This window comes from Eschrichtius robustus, chromosome 18, assembly GCF_028021215.1.
Source record: "Eschrichtius robustus isolate mEscRob2 chromosome 18, mEscRob2.pri, whole genome shotgun sequence".
In the NCBI taxonomy this organism is placed as follows: Eukaryota; Metazoa; Chordata; class Mammalia; order Artiodactyla; family Eschrichtiidae; genus Eschrichtius; species Eschrichtius robustus.
This window is the reverse complement of record NC_090841.1, coordinates 70,445,586-70,464,763: the sequence shown is the minus strand read 5'-3', so window position 1 is coordinate 70,464,763 and position 19,178 is coordinate 70,445,586. Positions and strand designations below refer to the sequence as shown.

Genomic DNA, 19,178 nt, shown 5'->3' with positions numbered 1-19,178 from the left:
GGGGGCAATAAAAAGCAACTTGCCAGGACCCAGAATAAGTGTTCAAGGGCTGGTTAAATAAGCTCCACTGCTAAGCAGAGCTGCTATATTCACCATGAGCCTACGAATACCGCAGTGGTCAAGAGAGAGAAACGTGATAAACTTCCTTGAGTCTGAGCAGCAGCAGTGTGCGCTAGTTCAGAACCCACAATGTGGAGCCACACTAGATTCAAATTCTAGTCCTGCTCCCCACCAGCTATATGACGCTGGGAAAGTTACTTAAATACCTGGGCCTCATCTTCCTCATCTGCAAACTGGGGAAAATAATCCTACTACCTCGTAGGGTTGTTCTGAGAATTAAAGAGTTAATATATGTAACCTGCTTACACAGAGCCTAGTAGTGTTACATAAGTAAAGTTTCCAGTTACAGTGTTACATAAGTAAAATAATAACTCACACTTATTAGCTGTTGATTGAAAAATTATAGAGAGATAGGTAGAACTCTCGTTTACATTATGATTCTTTTTCCCAGATGTTCTTCCTAAGGCTTAGAAGTTATATTGCCATTGCTCCTAGCCATTTTCCTTAAAGAGACTAAATTCACATCATTTTAGTCTCTTTAATGTGGCATGGCACAATGGAAAGAATACAGGCTTTGCAGGTAGGCAAACCTGAGTTCAAATCCTAGCTCTTCCACATACTAGCTATGTGATTTTGGACAAATTATGTTCTGAGCCTCAACATACTCATTTGCAGAAAAAAACAGAATAACAATAACTAGACTTACTGTGAAAATTAAATGTAATAACTTGAGTAAAGCAATCTTTTCTCCCTTAAATTGCTGGTAAAGTTATAGGTACCATTCTTTGGGGCTAGAATTTGGCAATATCAAAATTATAAGATAATACTCATCATTTAATCTTCTTTCACTTCTAGGAATATCTGAAAATTAAGATGCTCTCGGTGCTACTACAATAGAAGAAAAGGAGGGAGGCACCAACCTAACTGCAAGAATAGCGTACTAAGAAAATGCTTATGACAAAAGAGAAAAAAGCAGAATATACACAGTCATTAATGATTACATTTTAAGAGTACTGCATGAAATAAAAACAAGTTACAAAATAGTATTCAAGTATTCAGGTGTGATCAATTTATTTTTAATTATTTCTTTGGATATTCATTTTTGCAATGGAAAAAGTATGAAGATAAACACCAAGATATCAATAAATGATATTTTTATTTCTTCCTACTACTTTTCCAGACTTCAGAATGTTCTTTGGTGAACATGTATTCATTTTATAATAACAAAATCAGTTCATTTAAAATAAGAACATAAATGTATAAGGGGAAAAAGATGAAGAAAATGAACTGAAATGCTAACTGTGGTTTTTCTCTATCTTGCAAACTTTCTATAATGTGGTTAATCTTACTTTTAGACTGAAAAGAAAAACATTGTTTTTAAAAGCATCCTCCCTCAAGCTTGCCTTTCCCTAGTTAATACTTGTCTTTCCTTCTCAATCAAAATTCTTGAATAAAAAGTAGCGTATTCTTCGAGAGTTTCAAAGATATACTCCCCCCAAACTTAAGAACTGTGGGAAATAGCTTATCCCCAAGAGTCAAGCATTAAAGGCAACTCTTGCAGGGGTTAGGGCAACCCAGGCCTGCTGAGTTAATCCTTTACTACAACAAAGAATGAAATCACAGCAGAAATATATAAATTCTAAAGTCAACTCTAAAGAGGCCAGCCAAATGATTCTTGGCCCCCAAAACAGAAATCCAACTAAAACAAGATGGTAAAATTGCAGTTTCCACTGAGGTACCGAAATACAAGGGTTGCTGCATACCAAAGGGAGACTCCACACCAAAATGCAGATTTTACAAAGAAAGAGAACCAAAAGGAGTCCCATGACGCCGAGACTCCTCTCAGTCACATCATGAATATAAACAGTGAGTGGACGGGTGAGAGTTCTCTGCTGTGAAGAGAGGACGTTATGAGGCAGACGTGTGGAGTGAAGCACCGACGTGCCGTGCATAAAACCAGGCCCTCGTGTCAAGCCGCGCGTGGGGCTCAAAGGGCCTATTCAGTGAGATGAACACGTGACCCCTGGAGGGGGTACCGGGGTTTCTAGAGAGCAGCAGGAGGAGAAGCCATGTTGATCAATGAGATAAGAATGCATGACCAGGGCAAAGAATCAGCAATTCCAGCACAGCAGAGGTGGACCACAGGCCAGAGGCAACGGTGGGGTCATCTTTCAATCAGTCCAGCAGTGTCCTCAAGCAGGCCAAACAGGCCCTAGAAGGAGGAAACTGTAGGTGGACCTAAGTTCCTAGGAGCTATGAAAGACACCAAATAAGCCCACCAGCATAACAATGCATCCCCCCAGGTCAGGGGAGCAGCCGGAATGGGCACCTCCCAAGAGACTCTAAAAAGCCCACAGGACAGAGTCAGCTTTAACCACGTACCAGGCTCAGAGAGCCACATAAGAACAATCCTAGTTCCTCACTACTCCTTCTTCCTCCCACTCCACCTCATCTAGAACCCAGTAAGGTCAGAAACAGGAAACTGGGGGGTCAGAGGGGACACAAAAGGACAGAAGCCAACTATACCACTTTCTCTGACAGCAAGTGGTAGCCAACTACAAATCTTAACTGGGAGAAACAGGGAGAAAAAGTCTTACCTTTGAATGAAGGCTGAGTGCTGATTAATATACTGAACTGGATACTTTTAATTTTTAAATTGAGCCTATGTTTTGTGACTTCTATTCCCTAAGATCATTGCCACTTGAATGCACCTTTTGTCTTTCACTTAATGAGCCATGCTCATTAAACAGCTGTTGAATCAATAACTTGAAGAGTGAATAAAAAGTCATAAGGCCTGATGCTTTCTCATAAAAGGAAAAAGCTTTCCAAGCTGAGTGCATTTTAAAGAGATGGTGAGAGACAAAAATAAAGATTTATTTTAATCATCTCCCACAAGTTATGTATTCAACACATTGAGTACATACCTAAAGAAAGAATATATCAATCGGAACATAGTTTGGTCCTTCCTGGCAGCACAACCACAGCTGCACTGGGAAACTGTGGAAGTGTCCATTTCAGGATGGGGACAGAGCCTTCGGGCTCCGAGGCAGGACCCTAAAGCTGAAATGAAGGGGGCGGTTACAGACCCTGAATGACCCACCAGTCCTTGTGGCTCACCCATCTCTAGAGCGAAATGAATGTCCTCACCATAGGCTGCCACCGCTGGACCTCGCATTCATCAACCTCCCCTAACTGCACCTGACTCTAGGCTCCCTAACTAATGTTTTGGATCAAAACGAGTTTCACTCAAGGGAAAGTTCTAGCTCATTTGTGAACTTTATTTCTCACTCTGGTAAGTCTGTACTGGTTCCCACCTCAGGGCTGTGTGGCTTGAGTTAGCATGGTATCCTGGGTACTGACAGCCATCTGAGTCTTCAAAGGGATGACTCCAGCTGTGTCTCCCTGAGACCCCCAGCTGTCCATCCCAACGGTCGACTCTATTTCTACTCTCTACCTCTGGTTCACTCCGTACCTCAACAAAAATAGGTTTTGGCTTTAATAATCCACTGAAACTACTCTTCTTAAGGTAACAATAACTTAATGCCAAATCCAGTAGACCCTGAGAATGTGAAAAACTAAGTAGATGTGGTCAGGAGATATGAAGAAAAAGTCAAAGAACAAGGAATTTTAGACAGATACAAACTACTAGGTGTAAAATAAATAGGATACTGGGATGTAATATACAGCACAGGGAATGCAGCCAATATTTTATAATAACTTTAAATGGAATGTAACCCATAAAAATATTGAATCACTATGTTATACACCTGAAACTAATATTGTAAATCAACTATACTTCAATAAAAAAAAAGAATTTTAGAAAGAAGTGTTCATCAAGGCCAGTGTGAGAGAACATTCCACTAAGATAAGGGCTGAGAGGCACCCATCTGATCTGTTGACAAGGAAGTCCCCAGTCACTCGTCCTCAGTGGTGTCAGGGGTGGGGGGAGCAGAAGCAGGCTGCAGTGAGCGTCAAGCCACAGCAGGTGACCCTCAAAAAACAGCTGATTAACTGCAGAGGGCTAAAGAGTGAAGGGAAGGGAGAAAGCGAAAAAAGTGAAGACATGGTTCAAGAAGCTTGGTTGGGAAGAAGAAACAAAGAAATGGTCAATGGATGGAGGGGTTATGCTTCTGTAGTTTTAAGAACAGACCCCAAAGAAGGATCCAGTTAAAAATACTTAACCCTGAGTACTTACTATGGCAAAACTCTAGGAGTTTACACATAGTAAATCTTTTAATCTTCACAAACCACCCAATAAAATACGGAATAATATTATCTCCTTTCCACAGATAAGGGACCTGAAGTACTCTGGGGGTCTCTGAAGAGCCACAGGAAAAAGCATCAGCTTCAATGCATGCCAGGCAAAGAGACAAGGAGGGAGTGTCACTAGAAAAGGCAGCAAGGAATGAGTTAAGAATAGGTGGAGAGTGGGCCTCAGTTAGAAGGGTGCCTCATTCTTTTAGATTGGAAAACAGGAACTAAGTTCACATGCCTGAAAACCCTTACTCATCACTCAAAAATCAGCTCAAACATCACCTACATTAGGAAGTCTCTAACAACTGTTAAAGTGTGGATACAAACAAGTTAGCGAGAGGACGTGCCCAGGTGATGGCCCTTATATTTAGGTTGGGTTAAGAGTGGGAACAGTCTTGACCATGACAGGGGAAGTGCACAGGGAGACAACCAAATCCAAGAAATGTAACTGAGCAATTGCGCCGAGGACTCAGCTTGGATTGGACACCACACATTAATACAAGGCTGGGGTTTTGCCAGGTGAGAGAGCAGGACAGCTGAGGGTCTTGATGGGAATGCAACGCGGGTAATTAACTATGGTCTCCAGACTGGATGTGGAAGATGCCAGAAATGGGCTGTAAACTGGAGACAAGGGGATCAAGAGTCTGGTGATCAGAGTCACCGTGAGAGAGTGCGAAGAAACTGCAGGAGTTTGTTTACAACAAAAGAGGACGAATCAAATTAGGTTGGGTGAAGACAGTTCTCTCCTAAAGAAACACCCACTTCTGCCTACTTTGCTGTCTCCTCTTTCTCCACCACGCAGTAAATACTGGATTGGAGTTGCTTAAAGTTCTGTCCTCAGCCTTCTAGCTCTACTCGCTGCTTCCAGCGTCCTCATTCACATCCACAGCCTAACTCCCACCTAACAGCCCATGTCTAGGCCAGCTCCCTCTCTCCAGATGGCCCCTGGGTATCTCCCACTGGGCTTCACAAGCCCCTGGACATTAAACATCTTTCCCCAGATGAGCTCCTCCCTCTCTACACTCCCTGCCTCTGTGAACAGTAACACCACCTGTCTACCCCAAGTCACCTTCAACTCCTCTTTCTCTCCCCCAGTCCAATGAGCTTGACTGACACAGCCTACCTGCCTGCACATCTTTAGAATCCCTCTTTTCTATCCTGTCCATCCTCACTGCTACCACCTTCACTGGGGCTGTCAGCATCTCCCACTGGAGTCTACTGTTCTCTGGGCCCCTCCTGCTGGCCACCCTGTTGCCTTGACCTAAGTCTGTCCATTAGAATCTCCCCCCGATGTTTTAAAAATTCAGATTTCTGATTCCCACATTAGCCCTTCTGAATCTGACTCTCTGGGAATGGGACCCAGGAATCTGGACATTCAGAAAGCTCCATAGCTGCTTCTGTGTGGCCATGCCACAGGCAGCATATGGAAAACACTGCTCACATCCGCACCAGTAATCTGTCCTGCCTGCCACAGCAACGTGAAGCCTTCCCAACTAGCGTTCTATTAGCTTTTCACCTTCTTCTGCTCCCCGGACTCTGCCCTCTGGTAGGACTCTGCCCTACCATCTGGTCCTGGCTGTGCTCCTGAACAGGGGCAGCTGTGGCCACGCCTCCTCTTCTCCCTCTTCATGTTCCATCCCCAGCTCTCGACTCACCAGCCCTCTGAATGACGTCACTGCACACCTCTGTGCAGAAACTGCTCCCTTCAGCTGTAAGCAACCATCCCCTAACTCATCACCTCCTGCCTCTCGGCCAGGCCCTGCCCAGGCTCTGCCCCTCATAGAGGCTCTCTCCCCACTTGCATGCCTGACCAACTCTTACCCATCCCTCAAACATCAGCTGAGATATCGCCCACGCTGCAAGTCTTACATGCCCCTCCCCTCCCCAGCCCACGGCTGCCACAGACCCGCAGCACCCAGTACAGAAGCTGTTTCATTTCTTTTTTTAAGTTTTTCCCCACTAGACACAGAACTCCTTGAGGGTGGGATCTATACCTAGAATACAACAGACACACAATTCATGTTGGTTGAGTCCATGTTAGAGTGAATACACTGTGAAGTGAATAAGTCATGGGAACACTTACTATCAAATGTAAGAAATGATACATCTATTACTCAACACGTAATTGAGTGGTAGCATTCGTCTCTAAGCAAGGGTCTAAAATAAGGCATGAACACGATTCCTATGCACTTTTATCCAGTCATAATTACCTGACACGGCAGACAGCAATACAGTTTCATAGACATGGTCGCAAATGCCCTGCCCTTGATTTACTGCCCTGGCAGCACCAGCTTTCTTCAATACCTTGAAAACGCCCTGCTGTGCCTGTTTGAGAGTCTTTGTGCTCGTTGCTCTCTTTCTGCAAGATGCACACTTTTCAACAAAAACTGACAGGTGGGTTCCTTCACGCCATTTGTGTCACCTTCCCAAACATCTTCTCTGACCACACCTGCTAAAGCAGCATCCTTAGCATTCTTTTAGCGTCCTGCTAAAGTCCTCCATAACCGCAGTCTATGCCACTACCCTCAGATTTTCTTCATGACGCTTATCACCATGTGAAAACACATAACTTACTTATTGGATGTTGGTCTCCTTCATCCTGTGTACCACTTTATCCTCTATACACGAACAGTGTGTGGCTTATGTAGGTAGTAAACAGACACTTGTTGAATAAATAAATGAAAGAGTGAGAGAGGGAGGAAAGCAAGTATAACACAAGTACACTATCTACTAGTCACAGATGTGGGAAATACGTCAGTGGTAGGAAATGGCCAGGATCTTTCCCTTAAAAAGAGAACGTTATTCAGCATCCCTGGGGGCACTGCTAGGCAGATTATTCATCCTCGGGACACTTACTCAGGATCAGAACTCTGAATTACCAAAGGGCTACACGACTTATCTAAAGGAAATCACTTCCCTCTCAGTGGGGAGCACTGCAAAGAAAAATTTCAAAGCAAAGTAAATTTTCCCACCCAGACTTGCCGAAAGACCAGTCTTGGAAAATCAGTGCCTAAACACCACTGTAAGCTCTGCAAACACTGGGACCAAGATTTGTCTAATGTCACATTCCCAGCCCCTCGCAGTTTCCGAGATGCTCAAAATGTTTGTTAAATGAGCATATAGGATATGGACTTCAGGCTTCCCTGGTGGCGCAGTGGTTGAGAATCTGCCTGCCAATGCAGGGGACACGGGTTCGAGCCCTGGTCTGGGAAGATCCCACATGCCACGGAGCAACTAGGCCCGTGAGCCACAACTACTGAGCCTGCGTGTCTGGAGCCTGTGCTCTGCAACAAGAGAGGCCGCTATAGTGAGAGGCCCGCGCACCGCGATGAAGAGTGGCCCCCACTTGCCGCAACTAGAGAAAGCCCTTGCACAGAAACGAGGACCCAACACAGCCAAAAATAAATATAAAAAATTAATTAATTAACTTAAAAAAATGCAGTTCCTTTAAAAAAAAAAAAAGACATGGACTTCTGAGGAATGGCCATTCCATCAATTCTTATGCTGTGGATACATTTATTTTAGAAAAAGGGCAAGACAGCTAAGGAGAAGCCTTTGGCCTAGGCCTCTCCCTAGGTAGCAGTTTGGCGAATTCAATACTCATCAACCATGTGCCATAGGTAATCACATATTACTACCTTCCCCAGAGTCACCCTGTATCAAATCTGAATACACTTTGAAAACATAATAGCTAATACAGCATAGTAACCAATAACAGATTTTGCTTGCCTTTTTAATTCTTTAATGTGTTTTGGTCAGCAAGGAAGGATAGGTCAAAATAATGAAAGAAAACAAATAAAATTGAAGAATTCTACCATTAATTTCATATCCACCAGTGTATGGCTCACAGATCCCAGGAAAATCACACCACCTTCTTGACTATCAGTTTCAACAGTCAAGTTCTTTTTCCAAAGGGTAGTTTGGGGAAGATTAATTACCTAGTAGTTGTAACATATCTGAGGCCAATGCCTGAAAGATGCCATAAATCAAATTAAGTATGAAACAAGGGAAATCACAAATATTAAACCCACTTCAAAACCTGAGAAGTTGAGAAGTGAGGAAGATTTATAATTATGCCTGTTGCCCTGATACTAACTTACTCCCAGGCTAAGATATGTATTCTCAGAAAAAGATTCCTAACATTCACAACAGATCATTAATATTTGGAAATGTCAACTGCCTCTGTACTCAGTAAGATTAACTTCACATGTATAGAGATATGAAGCGTTAACAGTGACAAGCAATTGCAAAAATTATAGCTATTCAAACAATTCACTGTTGCTGTATCAGTGCTTAATCTCAGTGCTGTTTAGTTAACATACAGTCCACCTTATCAAAAGTCAATTAAGCCATTTCAATGAGAAAAAGAAAGTCGTTTAAAAGGCTATACATATTCCTCTGCCCTCTACCTGCTGACACTCCACAGCTGACACTCCAGTAAAATATAGCAACATCCAGCAGCAATGTCTCTGCTTTCGTGCCAAACTACTTCCAAACTTCCTTCCACTTTCAAGTACTTTAATCAGTTTTTGTTTGTCTAAAAACTCCTAAGAGAGACTGAGGAGAAAAAAAAAAAAAATCTAAGTAAAACTAAGGGGTCAGCTCCTGAAGCAGAGGTTGGAATTTGCATCCGGGGGAGAGCCAGTTCGGTCCCTCTGTAGCCTAAATGAATGGAGCAAGGTGACTGGGAAGGGAGCAGGCTTCCAGCATCGCTTCCACCCGGACAGCCTCTTCTTTTTAGCTGGCAAACCTACCGCTGAGGGCAGGGGGCCGGGCCAGAAGACCAGGGCGACCCAGCCCGACCCTAACTGCCCAGCCCACAGGCAGCAGCCCCAGGAGCATCTGAGTATCGCACCTGGGGCTCACAGGTGGGGGGCTGGCGGCCGACTCAGTCCCCACTGACCCCTCCAGGCTGAAATGGGGGCGGTGTCCGCTGCCCCCCACGGGCAAGAACTACCAAGGTTCTGGCACAGGGACGGCAGATCGACCCCCAAACCGCCTGCAACCCCGAGAGTCCCCGCTGCCCCCAGCCTCCTCAAGAGGGTACCCAGTGTGGTGTGTAGGGGACAGCCAGGATGGCGGCGTCCGGTACTCACAAAGCCCACTGGAACCGGTGCTGGTGAACATGGTCCCGCCGGACCCAGAGGCCCCGCGGGGGACAGGGGGAGGGGAAGCGGAGGTGGAGGGAACCCGGGGACCGCGCAGGCGCACTCCAGCCGGGCCGACGAAACCGGCAACTCGACTCCACTCCAGCGGCCGCCTGCGAACGGCGCATGCGATGCTCGTCTGCCCCCCTTCCCTTCCGGCCCGAAAAGGGAAGTGCGTGCGAAGCGAAAGTGGTTTGCCTCTCCGGGTTTTTCTGACGGCCGCGGGAGCCTTGGAAAAGGAGTGGGATGGCGTGGGAGGAGCGGGTGTAACTCCTGGGAGCCGCACACTAGTGCTTTAGCGCCGTCACTCGCCCTGTGGAGCCACCAAAGCAGCTAATTCCTGTGGAATGCCGGCGCGGTGATGTTCCTCACGACCTCTAACCTCTCCCGGGACTGCACGCCCGGTGCGTTCCACGCATGCTCAGTCTTTCTGGGCCGTCCCGGGAGCTGGCTCCCCGGCTGACTGTGGACAGAACTGTCTCGAGTTCCGGTGCCCAGACAAGTGCGGGAGAGGCAGCGCCTCTGAGGGAAGGGGAGCCGGAGCTGGAAGACCCTCCCTGTCGCGGGGAGGGGGGCCGTCCAGCTGTCCCCCCCTCTTTTCCCATGTCGGTCCCGCACGAAAGCCCCCGAAAAAGCGCCAAGTGCCGTGGTCCCTGGACCCTCACCCCTCCCCGCCGCGGTGGCCTGTGTCCAGGTGTCCCAGGCGCGGTGAGTCTGTGGCGGAGCGACCCTGCTCCCCAAACTTCATCCCTGGAGTCCTTCTGGACCCATGTCGTTTAAAGTTTTTTCCCTTGCAAAATTTTTGCTCCTTGCCAAAGCAAAGTCACGGTTTTTAAAGTGAGTTTGAGCTTGAAAACTTTAATGTTATGCGGTAGTTAAAGAACGCATATGGGGAAACTGACCAACTCTGAGGCTAAATGAAAAGGATAGGCTACAAAACTATGTACGGTATACTTTTAAAAAAGAAAAATTCTTTTTGAGTGCTCATAAGGGCCAGGCAGCATGCTAACTCCGAAATTTGTAGATCAATAAAACACAGTCCCTGCCCTTAAGGAGAGGTGACAGTGGGCCAAAATATTAACACATTTATTTCTAGAAGACAAAAGTATAAAGTGACTTTTGGGCCAAAATATTAACACATTTATTTCTAGAAGACAAAAGTATAAAGTGACTTTTCTTTTCTTCAGGCTTTTCTTTATTCGTGAAGCGTGTTCACAATCTTGAAATACGTTTTATGTTTAACTTAAGATTCATCCAACTGAGTTATTTTGCCGTAAAATGATACTCTCAAGGTCCTTTATGTTTGCAGAAGCTGTCAGCTGCAGCCAACGTAGGACAGTGGTTCTCACGGTAGGTGTGGGGACCGCCACCCACCCTTTAGGGAGTACCAAAGGCCAAAGCTATCTTTACAATGATATAAAGATATTATTTGTCATTTTTACTCTTAATCGCTCAGGAGTATCCAGTGGAGTTTTCCACTGCACATTCGGAACAGTTGTATAACTTAATGAGCCAGTATTTTCCAGTTGACCAATACGTGATGTTACAAAATCATGCATGGGTAAAAGATCAATTCAAACTGCAAGATAAACCAATAAATTTGGGGGTCAACAGTACAAAAGATAGGGTTTCAGACTTCTCATTGCAACTAGTCTTTAAGAAACTACCATTTCTTAAGCTGCGGTGTCATATCAAAAAAGAATATCCATATTATCAGAAATGACTATTAAAATGCTTCCTTTTCCAGCCTCATATCTGTGTGAGGCCAGATTTTCTTCATATACTTAAACTAAAACAATGAATCACGGGCTTCCCTGGTGGTGCAGTGGTTAAGAATCCGCCTGCCAATTCAGGGGACACAGGTTCAATCCTTGGACCGGGAAGATGCCACATCCCGCGGAGCAATGAGCCCATGAGCCACAACTACTGAGCCCTCGTGCCACAACTACTGAAGCCCATGCACCTAGAGCCTGTGCTCCGCCACAAGAGAAGCCACTGCAATAAGAAGCCCGCGCACCGCAACAAAGAGTAGCCCCTGCTCGCTGCAACTAGAGAAAGCCCACGTGCAGCAACGAAGACCCGACAAAGCCAAAAATTAATAAATAAACTAAATAAATTTATTAAAAAAAACTGAATCACAAGAAACAAAGCAGAAACACATATGAGAATCCAGCTGTCTTCTATTAAACCAGATGTTAGACATTTGCAAAAATGCTAAATAATGCTGTTCTTCCCCATAATTTTTTGCTTGGGAAACTACAGTAATTTTCCACAACAATTTATTAGTTATGTTAACATGTAATGGGTATACTATTTTTTTAACATTTTTATTGGAGTATAATTGCTTTACAATGTTGTGTTAGTTTCTGCTGTAGAACAAACTGAATCAGCTATACATATACATATATCCCCATATCTCCTCCCTCTTGCATCTCCCTCCCACCCTCCGTATCCCACCCCTCTAGGTGGTCACAAAGCACGGAGCTGATCTCCCTGTGCTATGCAGCTGCTTCCCACTAGCTATCTATTTTACATTTGGTAGTGTATATATGTCCATGCCACTCTCTCACTTTGTCCCAGCTTACCCTTCCCCCTCCCTGTGTCCTCAAGTCCATTCTCTGTGTCTGCATCTTTATTCCTGTCCTGCCCCTAGGTTCTTCAGAACGTTTTGGTTTTTTTTAGATTCCATATATATGTGTTAGCATACAGTATTTGTTTTTCTCTCTCTGACTTACTTCACTCTGTATGACAGTCTCTAGGTCCATCCACCTCACTACAAATAACTCAATTTCGTTTCTTTTTATGGCTGAGTAATATTCCATTGTATATATGTGCCACATCTTCTTTATCCATTCATCTGTTGATGGACACACAGGTTGCTTCCATGTCCTGGCTATTGTAAATACTGCTGCAATGAACATTGTGGTACATGACTCTTTTTGAATTATGGTTTTCTCAGGGCATATGCCCAGTAGTGGGATTGCTCGGTCGTATGGTAGTTCTATTTTTAGTTTTTTAAGGAACCTCCATAGTGTTCCCCATAGTGGCTGTATCAATTTACATTCCCACCAACAGTGCAAGAGGGTTCCCTTTTCTCCACACCCTCTCCAGCATTTACTGTTTGTAGATTTTTTGATGATGGCCATTCTGAGCAGTGTGAGGTGATACCTCATTGTGGTTTTGATTTGCATTTCTCTAATGATTAGTGATGTTGAACATCCTTTTGTGTGTTTGTTGGCAATCTGTATATCTTCTTTGGAGAAATGTCTATTTAGGTCTTCTGCCCATTTTTGGATTGGGTTGTTTGCTTTTTTTTTGATATTGAGCTGCAAGAGCTGCTTGTATATTTTGGAGATTAATCCTTTGTCAGTTGCTTCATTTGCAAATATTTTCTCCCATTCTGAGGGTTGTCTTTTGGTCTTGTTTATGGTTTCCTTTGCTGTGCAAAAGCTTTTAAGTTTCATTAGGTCCCATTTGTTTATTTTGGTTTCTATTTCCATTTCTCTAGGAGGTGGGTCAAAAAGGATCTTGCTGTGATTTATGTCATAGAGTGTCTGCCTATGTTTTCCTCTAAGAGTTTTGTAGTGTCTGGCTTTACACTTAGGTCTTTAATCCATTTTGAGTTTATTTTTGTGTATGGTGTTAGGGAGTGTTCTAATTTCATTCCTTTACATGTAGCTGTCCAGTTTTCCCAGCACCACTTATTGAAGAGGCTGTCTTTTCTCCACTGTATATTCTTGCATCCTTTATCAAGGAAAAGGTGACCATAGGTGCGTGGGTTTATCTCTGTGATATCTATCCTGTTCCATTGATCTATATTTCTGTTTTTGTGCCAGTACCATAGTGCTTGATTACTGTAGCTTTGTAGTATAGTCTGAAGTCAGGGAGCCTGATTCCTCCAGCTCTGTTTTTCTTTCTCAAGATTGCTTTGGCTATTTTGGGTCTTTTGTGTTTCCATACAAATTGTTCAATTTTTTGTTCTAGTTCTGTGAAAAATGCCATTAGTAGTTTGATAGGGATTACATTGAATCTGTAGATTGCTTTGGGTAGCATAGGCATTTTCACAATGTTGATTCTTCCCATCCAAGAACATGGTATATCTCTCCATCTCTTTGTATTGTCTTTAATTCCTTTCATCAGTGTCTTATAGTTTTCTGCATACAGGTCTTTTGTCTCCTTAGGTACGTTTATTCCTAGGTATTTTATTCTTTTTGTTGCAATGGTAAATGGGAGTGTTTCCTTAATTTCTCTTTCAGATTTTTCATCATTAGTGTATAGGATTGCAAGAGACTTCTGTGCATTAATTTTATATCCTGCTGCTTTACCAAATTCATTGATTAGCTCTAGTAGTTTTCTGGTAGCATCTTTAGGATTCTCTATGTATAGTATCATGTCATCTGCAAACAGTTGCAGTTTTACTTCTTTTCCAATTTGGATTCCTTATTTCTTTTTCTTCTCTAATTGCCGTGGCTAAAACTTCCAAATCTATGTTGAATAATAGCAGTGAAAGTGGGCAACCTTGTCTTGTTCCTGATCTTAGTGGAAATGGTTTCAGTTTTTCACCTTTGAGAATGCTGTTGGCTGTGGGTTTGTCATATATGGCCTTTATTATGTTGAGGTAGCTTCCCTCTATGCCTACTTTCTGGAGAGTTTTTATCATAAATGGGTGTTGAATTTTGTTGAAAGCTTTTTCTGCATCTATTGAGATGATCATATGGTTTTTCTCCTGCAATTTGTTAATATGGTTTATCACATTGATTGATTTGCATATATTGAAGAATCCTTGCATTCCTGGGATAAACCCCACTTGATCATGGTGTATGATCCTTTTAATGTGCTGTTGGATTCTGTTTGCTAGTATTTTGTTGAGGATTTTTACATCTATGTTCATCAGAGATATTGGCCTGTAGTTTTCTTTTTTTGTGACATCTTTGTCTGGTTTTGGTTTCACAGTGATGGTGGCCTCGTAGAATGAGTTTGGGAGTGTTCCTCCCTCTGCTTATTTTGGAAGAGTTTGAGAAGGATAGGTGTTAGCTCTTCTCTAAATATTTGATAGAATTTGCCTGTGAAGCTATCTGGTCCTGGGCTTTTGTTTGTTGGAAAATTTTTAATCACAGTTTCAATTTCAGCGCTTGTGATTGGTCTGTTCATATTTTCTATTTCTTCCTGGTTCAGTCTTGGAAGGTTGTGCTTTTCTAAGAACTTGTCTATTTCTTCCAGGTTGTCCATTTTATTGGCATATAGTTGCTTGTAGTAGTATCTCATGATCCTTTGTATTTCTGCAGTGTCAGTGTTACTTCTCCTTTTTCATTTCTATTTCTGTTGATTTGAGTATTCTCCCTTTTTTTTTTTTGATGAGTCTGGCTAATGGTTTATCAATTTTGTTTATCTTCTCAAAGAACCAGCTTTTAGTTTTATTGATCTTTGCTATCGTTTCCTTCATTTCTTTTTCATTTATTTCTGATATGATGTTTATGATTTCTTTCCTTCTGCTAACTTTGGGGGGTTTTTTGTTCTTCTTTCTCGAATTGCTTTAGGTGTAAGGTTAGGTTGTTTATTTGAGATCTTTCTTGTTTCCTGAGGTTGGATCGTATTGCTATAAACTTCCCTCTTAGAACTGCTTTTGCTGCATCGCATAGGTTTTGGGTTGTTGTGTTTTCATTGTCATTTGTTTCTAGGTATTTTTTGATTTCCTCTTTGATTTCTTCAGTGATCTCTTGGTTATTTAGTAGTGTATTGTTTAGCCTCCATGTGTTTGCATTTTTTACAGTTTTTTTTCTGTAATTGATATCTAGTCTTATAGCCTTGAGGTCAGAAAAGATACTTGATACAATTTCAATTTTCTTAAATTTACCAAGGCTTGAATTGTGACCCAAGATATGATCTATCCTGGAGAATGTTCCATGAGCACTTGAGAAGAGAGTGTATTCTGTTGTTTTTGGATGGAATGTCCTATAAATATCAATTAAGTTCATTTGGTATTATGTGTCATTTAAACCTTGTGTTTCCTTATTTATTTTCTGTTTGGATGATCTGTCCATTGGTGAAAATGGGGTGTTAAAGTCCCCTACTATGATTGTGTTACTGTCGATTTCCCCTTTTATGGCTGTTAGTATTTGCCTTATATTTTGAGTTGCTCCTATGTTGGGTGCATAAATATTTACAATTGTTATATCTTCTTCTTGGATTGATCCCTTGATCATTATGTAGTGTCCTTCTTTGTCTCTTGTAATAGTCTTTATTTTAAAGTCTATTTTGTCTGATATGAGAATTGCTACTCCAGCTTTCTTTTGATTTCCATTTGCATGGAATATCTTTTTCCATCCCCTCCTTTCAGTCTGTATGTGTCCCTAGGTCTGAAGTGGGTCTCTTGTAGACAGCATGTATATGGGTCTTGTTTTTGTATCCATTCAGCCAACCTATGTCTTTTGGTTAGAGGATTTAATCCATTTACATTTAAGGTAATTATTGATATGTATCTTCCTGTTACCATTTTCTTAATTGTTTTGGGTTTCTTTTTGTAGGTCTTTTCCTTCTTTTGTGTTTCCTGCCTAGAGAAGTTCCTTTAGCATTTGTTGGAAAGCTGGTTTGGTGGTGCTGAATTCTCTTAGCTTTTGCTTGTCTGTAAAGGTTTTAATTTCTCCGTCAAATCTGAATGAGATCCTTGCTGGGTAGAGTAATCCTGGTTGTAGGTTATTCCCTTTCATCACTTTAAATATGTCCTGCCACTCCCTTCTGGCTTGCAGAGTTTCTGCTGAAAGATCAGCTGTTAACGTTATGGGGATTCCCTTGTATGTTATTAGTTGCTTTTCTCCTGCTGCTTTTAATATTTTTTCTTTGTATTTAACTTTTGATAGTTTGATGAATATGTGTCTTGGTGTGTTTCTCCTTGGATTTATCCTGTATGGGACTCTCTGCGCTTCCTGGACTTGATTGACTATTTCCTTTCCCATGTTAGGGAAGTTTTCAACTATAATCTCTTCAAATATTTTCTCAGACCCTTTTTCTCTTCTTCTTCTGGGACCCCTATAATGTTGGTGCATTTAATGTTGTCCCAGAGGTCTCTGAGACTGTCCTCAATTCTTTTCATTCTTTTTTCTTTATTCTGCTCCATGGTAGTTATTTCCACTATTTTATCTTCCAGGTCACTTATCTGTTCTTCTGCCTCAGTTATTCTGCTATTGATTCCTTCTAGAGAATTTTAAATTTCATTTATTTTGTTGTTCATCATTGTTTGTTTGCTCTTTAGTTCTTCTAGGTCCTTGTTAAATGTTTCTTATATTTTCTCCATTCTATTTCCAAGATTTTGGATCATCTTTACTTTCATTACTCTGAATTCTTTTTCAGGTAGACTGCCTATTTCCTCTTCATTTGTTTGGTCTGGTGGGTTTTTACCTTGCTCGTTCATCTGCTGCATATTTCTCTGTATTCTATTTTGTTTAACTTACTGTGTTTGGGGTCTCCTTTTCACAGGCTGCAGATTCATAGTTCCCATTGTTTTTGGTGTCTGCCCCCAGTGGGTGAGGTTGGTTCAGTGGGTTGTGTAGGCTACCTGGTGGAGGGGACTGGTGTCTGTGTTCTGGTGGATGAGGCTGGATCTTGTCTCCCTGGTGGGCAGGACCCCGTCCAGTGGTGTGTTTTGGGGTGTCTGTGACCTTATTATGATTTTAGGCAGCCTCTCTGCTAATGGGTGGGGTTGTGTTCCTGTCTTGCTAGTTGTTTGGCATGGGGCTTTCAGCGCTGGAGTCTGCTGGCCGTTGGGTGGAGCTGGGTCTTAGCATTGAGGCGGAGATCTCTCTCGCCAATTGATACTACGTGGGGCCAGGAGGCCTCTGGTGGACCAGTGTCCTGAACTCAGCTCTCCCAGCTCAGAGGCGCAGGCCTGATGCCCGGCTGGAGCACCAAGACCCTTTCAGCCACACAGCTGAAAATACATTTGCTCTTGATTTTTCCATGTCCCTGGCCTGTGAACGTAAGAGACCTGTCTCCTCCAGCTGTTAAGACAAGTAGTTCTCTGCACCTGCCCGCCAGAATCTTAAAAGTTTATATAGAGGCTCTAAGTGGGTTTCAGTCATATATTCAGTGCTGATGGTCTCAACACTGCCTTACTTTCTCAAAGCCTGCATCCTTGGTATACTATTTTTAATTTAATTTCAAATATTAAACAATTTACTCAGTTTCTTAATTTCTAATCCAGTAAATACCAGTAGATACAAACCCATGTTAACAAAAGCTCTTGCAGTTCTCAATTACTTTTAAGAGTGTTAAAGGGATCCCAAGACCAAAAGTTTTGAGAACTGCTGAATTAGGAGATAGAGCACTCTGAAGTTTAAAAAAAACAAATACAAACCCCTCACTTATTTATGTTCAATTCTTAAACATGCTTAATTAAATACATGATAACTCAATTTGGTATGCAGATCTTGCTTGAAAGTATTTTCAACACTCCATACCCTCAATGTACATCTCCTTTGCATTCCGAGGACCCGTGTGTGTTGACTGGTAGAAGGCTGTAAGTTTGCCTTAAAAGAAGCAAGTGTTGCCCTTGGACAGGCAGCATCGGTCTCATCTGGGATCTTGTTTGGACTAGAGAGTGCCAGGCCCTACCGCAGACCTATTAAAGCAGTGTTTAGAAGACTCCCAGCTGATCCTATGCACACTGAAGTCTGAGAAGCAGTGATTCTCAACAGGGGCCGGTTTTAGCCTCCGGGGAACTCTTGCTAATATTGGGAAACAATTTTGGTGTGAGAACTGGGGGAGGAGACTGCTGCTGGCATCTAATGGGCAGAGGCCAGGGATGCTGCTCAACGTCCTACAGTACACAGGACAGCTCCACAGTAAAGAATTCTCCTGCCCAAATGTCAGTAGTGCAGGTTCAGAAACCCTACAGTAACTAGTGTAATTCATCCAACCTTTATCACACCGTCCCAGATCTCTTCCTGTATATCATTTCTGTTGTCCATGCCTATATTTCTACTTTGTGTCTTCTCTGGATCATATTTATGGAGACCTAATTCTGTCAATTACTAGGAATCATCATTTGCCTCACTATGTCTTATTGATCTACTTTCTACATTGGGGTAATAGCGATACACTTGAGAGGGTGAGCCGCTTCCCGGGTAGGGAATGTGTTGTACGAATGTTGTATCCTACCCATTTTGAGTCTCTTGGTGTGAAGGTGTTGTCTTCCTTTAATAAAATAAAACACAGCTTCTCTAAGGTTTTAGCATCAGAAAGAAAATCTCCAGGTGAGCGCTGGGGGAAGGCTGCTGACCAAAATCCCTGATAAGCCCCTTTTCCTATATGTTTCACCCTGCCTTTGGCATAGTATTCCTTTCAAATAGCAGAGATAAACTGGAATTTTCCTAAAGATTACTAAGTAGCAGAGGGGGCCAACAACAACAACAACAAAAATAAGAATCACGAACTTCCAAAGTAACAAGTTCTGAACAGATGACAGCTACCATGCCATAAGGTTATTAGGCCATAACCTATCCAACTTTCTGGCTTAGGATCCCCTTTCCAAATTCCCAGGGATTCTAGTCAGCTACTTTTTGGAGGAATCAGTAGATAATGACTAGGGTTGATGGTCAGTACTTGGATAAAGTAGGCTTCGTACTGCTTCAAATGCACTTTCAACATATAATATCTATAAAATCAATATTTATGAGAAAGTAGGTGTGGAAGCTTTTTAAAGAGTAGTTGCATCTTTTTAAT

The 19,178-nt window shown here is 42.6% G+C and overlaps 1 protein-coding gene across 1 annotated transcript in view; it reads right to left on the bottom strand.

The window, feature by feature from the left end:
* UBAC2 (UBA domain containing 2) overlaps window positions 1-9,614 on the bottom strand; it is a 164,811-nt gene extending 155,197 nt beyond the window's left edge. The window contains exon 1 of the mRNA XM_068526835.1: window positions 9,411-9,614. Coding sequence (XP_068382936.1) covers window positions 9,411-9,441 — 31 coding nt within the window. The 5' untranslated portion in view covers window positions 9,442-9,614. The remainder of the gene's footprint in view (window positions 1-9,410) is intronic.
* Window positions 9,615-19,178: the final 9,564 nt, after the last annotated feature.